Source organism: Penaeus chinensis, chromosome 21 (assembly GCF_019202785.1).
Source record: "Penaeus chinensis breed Huanghai No. 1 chromosome 21, ASM1920278v2, whole genome shotgun sequence".
Taxonomy (NCBI): domain Eukaryota; kingdom Metazoa; phylum Arthropoda; class Malacostraca; order Decapoda; family Penaeidae; genus Penaeus; species Penaeus chinensis.
The window spans coordinates 18435552-18440551 of NC_061839.1; the positions used below are offsets into that span (position 1 = coordinate 18435552).

General features: G+C 32.9%; 1 protein-coding gene across 4 annotated transcripts in view; it reads left to right on the forward strand.

Moving 5' to 3' along the window:
* The window catches only part of LOC125036489 (alpha-methylacyl-CoA racemase-like), an 8887-nt gene that overhangs the window by 1578 nt on the left and 2309 nt on the right, over positions 1–5000 (forward strand). For 3 of the 4 annotated variants that reach the window (XM_047629110.1, XM_047629114.1, XM_047629112.1), the window contains 3 exons: positions 248–383; positions 1216–1359; positions 2737–2868. In XM_047629110.1, coding sequence (XP_047485066.1) covers positions 248–383; positions 1216–1359; positions 2737–2868 — 412 coding nt within the window. Of the gene's footprint in view, positions 1–247; positions 384–1215; positions 1360–2736; positions 2869–3313; positions 3426–5000 lie in introns of all 4 variants that reach the window. The other variant, XM_047629111.1, reaches the window with a different exon arrangement.

Below are 5000 nucleotides of genomic sequence, written 5' to 3' on the forward strand. Positions count from 1 at the left end.
TTTTCCTTTATTTTCACCTTCTCATCTTCCTTTATTTTTCTCATTATTCAACCTACTGTATTTGTCTATGTACATTTTTGGATAATTATGAACTACAATCCAATTATAATTTCAGTAATTAAAACACTGCAGTGACATACAGAACAAAATATATAATATAGATCTTAAAATTTGTTGAAGTCTAAACTCTTTTTCAAGATTAAACATAATTTTGCCCAACAGCCTCTTTTGACTTCAATTTTTGCAGCCCAAAGCACCAGATATGGACAGGCTATGCAGAGGAAAGCGCTCCCTTGCCGTTGACTTGAAGAAACCTGAAGGAATAGGGATTGTCAAGAAATTATGCAAAGGCGCAGATGTTCTTATTGAGCCATATCGGAGAGGTAAGAAAATTTGTTTGCGTTAGTTTAACACAAAATCTTCAGGAAATGTTGCATTGTAGTATTGCTTTAAGAAATGTCCCTGCACTTAGATGACTCTGCAAGTGCTTAGTCACAAAGGAGTGAATTAGCAAACCTTGTGACCTCACCTTTTCTTGAATTTGTGGGGAAAACACTTTTTTTTTTTACGTAATGCTATCAATATCAGTGCTGCAATTTTTATTAGAGACATTATAATTATCATAGTGTTGTTGACATTATTAACAGCAATATTAGATACCAGAAAATATTTTTGAAAATCAAGGAAAAGGCTAAACAGGTGAGACAGGTTGTACTTGTAATTGGCTCATTGGTGACCTAGTACTTGTGGAGCCATGTATGTAACTCTGAATATTACTGTCTATTGAAAAAAAGCTAAGTTTTATGTTAAAAATTTGAAATTATAGATTGAGTAAAATGTTTTGATTTTTTTATGCTTGGTTTATGATTGATGACTTTATAGATTTTTTTATGCTAAGGAGCATTTAGTGTTCTTGTCATATTTCAGTGTTAAGAGATAGAGAATAAAAATTATAAATTACAGTGATTAGCTATATTGGAAAATAATTCACAGATTATGAAAGAGTGACTCTAGGGATACTAATGATTGCAAGACAGGAAGGAAAGTGCAGTGAGAGACCCAGCATTCCTGTTTTTCTTTATCTGAATATTCACTTCCTGTTCTTCCTTTTCTCTCCTTCTTCCTCCCCTTCCTTGCTTTCTTCCATCCTTTAGTTCTTCTTCCTACTTTTCATTTATCACATCCTTCTTTTTTACATCCAAATAATTTCTATAGGTGTGATGGAGAAGATTGGTCTTGGCCCCAAAGAACTAATGAAGGATAACCCAGGACTGATATATGCAAGGCTGACAGGGTTCGGACAGGCTGGACCATACGCCGACATGGCAGGACACGACATAAATTATGTTGCAATCTCAGGTCTGTCCATACACTGGTTTGTACTTCAGTGTGTTGAAGTGTGTGCCCATCATTTTAATAAGTGATGGGCATCTAATTGAACTACAAAAGATCTAACCAAACCTTTTTATATTTTTCTGGGCAGACCAGTAGTGCTTTAGTTATATTGATAGTAACATGTTCACCATGTTATATATAGAGTGGAGTTATTTTATTAAAAATACAAAAGAAAGTATGGTCTATAATTTCAAGCTAATTTACATTCATCAAGCATTCCATCATGTCTATTTAATTTAATCTGTAGGAGCCTTTCAATGAATAATTGTGGGAAAAAGAGGAACAAGTTCAAGTCAGTTCTTAATGTATTGATTCTGGACCTTTTGTCTTGATACTATCCCCTGGTTGTAGCCCCATGTTCATACTTAGCCAGTGAATTTCAGTTGTTATTGGATAGGTCATCAAAGCTTAAAAGCATACTGTGATATATTCATAAGTTTTTACTGGTCTGACTTCTAAAACTTTTCTCCGCCCCAAACTGCTTTTAAATCAGATACTTGCTCTACTGATAAATTTAATTTTATTGATATGTTATTGATATCATACCCAGTCTTCTAGTGAGAATTTTACTTAATGTGAGAGCTCATTTCTCAGGCCAAATGCTAGAAGGGCCAATGTAAAAAAAAAAAAAAAAAATGCCAATTTTGAGATAAGTGTACCACCGAACTGCAAATTTTTGTATCTATAAGTGTTATAAATGCTAATGTCATCAGTGTATTCGGGATACCAAATGAGCATTACTTAAAAATTTGATTCACTGAAAATCATATATATGAATGCATTACTGATTGCCACAAATGGCTTCATTTTGAGTACATGGCAACAGAAAGCAGAAAGAAAGAAAAAAAATTATGTGAAAATGTTACAGAAGTAACTTTATCTATTTATATTTTTAAGCAATAAAATGGTAGAAATCGAATCAGGAGTAAGAATTTTAACATCAACAGAAATAAATTTCTTATAATTTATCAATTAATCAACAGAATATATATTTTTGAAATATTTGTTTTGAAAACACTACAGTAAAAGGTGTATGTTTGATATATGTTTTTTGTTAAAAAAAAATATTTGTTATTTTCATCATGTACAAAAATGTCTTTTAAAGGTTTAGATTAATTCAACATAGTTTGATTGGTCACAGAAAAAAATATATTTCATGAATTAATATTGGCTGAATTTCAATTAAATTATTGACCAGAACTTTCAAAGGTATTTTTCTGTATAGGAGATATGTGTTTTTCTATATATATATACTTGATCTTTCAAATTACATATTTTATTTTTGTAAATGTTTAATTTGCTAATTTACTTTTTTTTTCTACTACTGCAATGATTTTACAGGTTTACTGTCTATGTTGGGTCGGAAAGATGGGCCACCAACACCCCCTATCAACCTTCTAGCCGATTTTGCCGGTGGTGGCCTCATGTGTTCCCTGGGGATTGCTCTGGCATTGCTAGAACGCAGTCGATCAGGTCTGTACAATTAAGTTGGCATTAATGTTAAAAGATATCATGCTATGCTAATTTTCAGTGTAAAGCAGCTGAGGCTACATATTTTCTCTACATAGTAAATTGTAGTCTACTTTCTTGTTTCCAGCTCCACAAGAAGAGAAAGTTTATAGGAGATATTAATGATGATAAATTAATGAAAATGATAATGAAAATATTAACATTGGAGCATGAATCGAATTAGTACATTAGATGGGGAGGAAAATATAAGTACATAAAGTATTATCATTCATAAATAAGTCTCTTCATTCATATATGTCATACTCCATATTATATATATTATCTTGGGATGTTTAGAATATAAAATGAAACGTCTTCATTCTTTCTTTTTCTTTCTTTGTTTCATTCTTTCTTTCATTCTTTCTTTCTTTTTTTAAATAGTAGCAGTTAGTTATTGCCATGATTGCAGGAAAAGGTCAGGTGATAGACTGCAACATGGTTGAGGGAGCAGCTTATGTTGGAGCATGGCTTTACACCTCTCGAGATTTGAGCATTTGGAAACAACAGCGAGGAACTGGATGGTAGTTTGTACTTCATATATCAGGGAGGATGTAGATATATTTAGTGTTTCCTCAATATACTTGGGTGTATGAATGTAAAGTATTAGGGTTGTTTTTTGTTGCTGTTTTGTTGTCTATCATTTTATTGCTTATAATTTCTAGGCATAGCATAACTCTGACCCAATCTAATTTAATGCTACAAGTGAAGATGGCTAACATTTCTGGTAATAGAGGACAAGCAAAATGATTAACATCACTGTAAACAAGGCCATAAGTTGAATTTATTTTGTCTGAAGTGACATACATAGCAAAAAAATTGTGTTCTTCCAAAGCAGAGTTGAAAAGGTGTGGTTTATTGATTTATTGATTAAACTAGCATTAATTTTGTTCTGCATTTGGTAGTGTATTGCTGACTGCAAATCCAACATGAGCATTGTATTCATACATGGTTTAGTGACAATATACCATTCTTTTCATTGTTAAGAACTTCCTTCTAATTACATGTTGCAAGTAAATCTGATAAAGATTTAATTGAAAGTTACCATTTTAAGATGAATCTGATATAGAGTAGATATTCGTAAATCTTCCCTGTTTATGTTACAAAATGTGGGTTTTTCTAATGTTTAAATTTTTTTCCAAGGAAATGACCTGGACTTGAAAATTTACCTTTTTGAGGGGGACCAGAACTAGTTGTAGTAGTCCAGCTTTGATATCTACAACTAGATCATGAAAAAGGTCTTAAAAGTTTAGAGTATCCAGGTAACTGGATATATTTGGGTATCCTGACACACATTATCTTTGATATATATACAAGATTCTTGATGTTTGGCCAAAGTGGACGTTACTTGCTCATCAAGATACTTAGGCCTCTTTAAACATATATTTCTGTGATTATACTACCAGTATTTGAGTGATATGCAGGTCATTATTTAACCCCTTGGTGATGGGTGAAGAAAAAAAATAAAAAATAAAACTCTATGCGCTGGAGATCAATGGCAACGTGCCGACTTTGAGCGTGGAAGTTCAGTACATCAAGCCGAATCACTGGCTCGTAGCTTTGGCGCTCCGCCACGATGTACAGCCTCATGCCACAGATCGAGCGGTTTGTTATGACGCCTCAGGGCGTGACACATCAGGAAGGGGTTAAGTAGTAGTCTGGTCTAACTACAGCTCTACTTGATACCTCCGGCTATATTTATATTAGGCTCATAAAACTCTGAGGCTCTTTTATGGGTTCCTTGATATTTTCCATATCAGCAAGCAATGTATTTGGTGTCAGCACTGGATCTTTTGGAATAGTGAACACAGATCAATACTGAGCCAACATAATGCTTGTTATTTTTAAAGAATTACTCATAATTTTGTTGTCAGTGACAGATCCAGTTCCTTTACTGAATTACTGAATTTTTTGTATAGCTAAAGAAGTACTTGGAGTGGTATTCATGAAAGTCATGGAATTTTCTTTCTTTCTTAAGGACTATCCTAAAAAGTCTTACGACTCCAAAATTTGTCTATGACTCATATTGTTGCCACATTTCAAAGTTAACACTTAACTAAAACTAATATTTACCTCTTGGAAATCCATATAGTAATAAT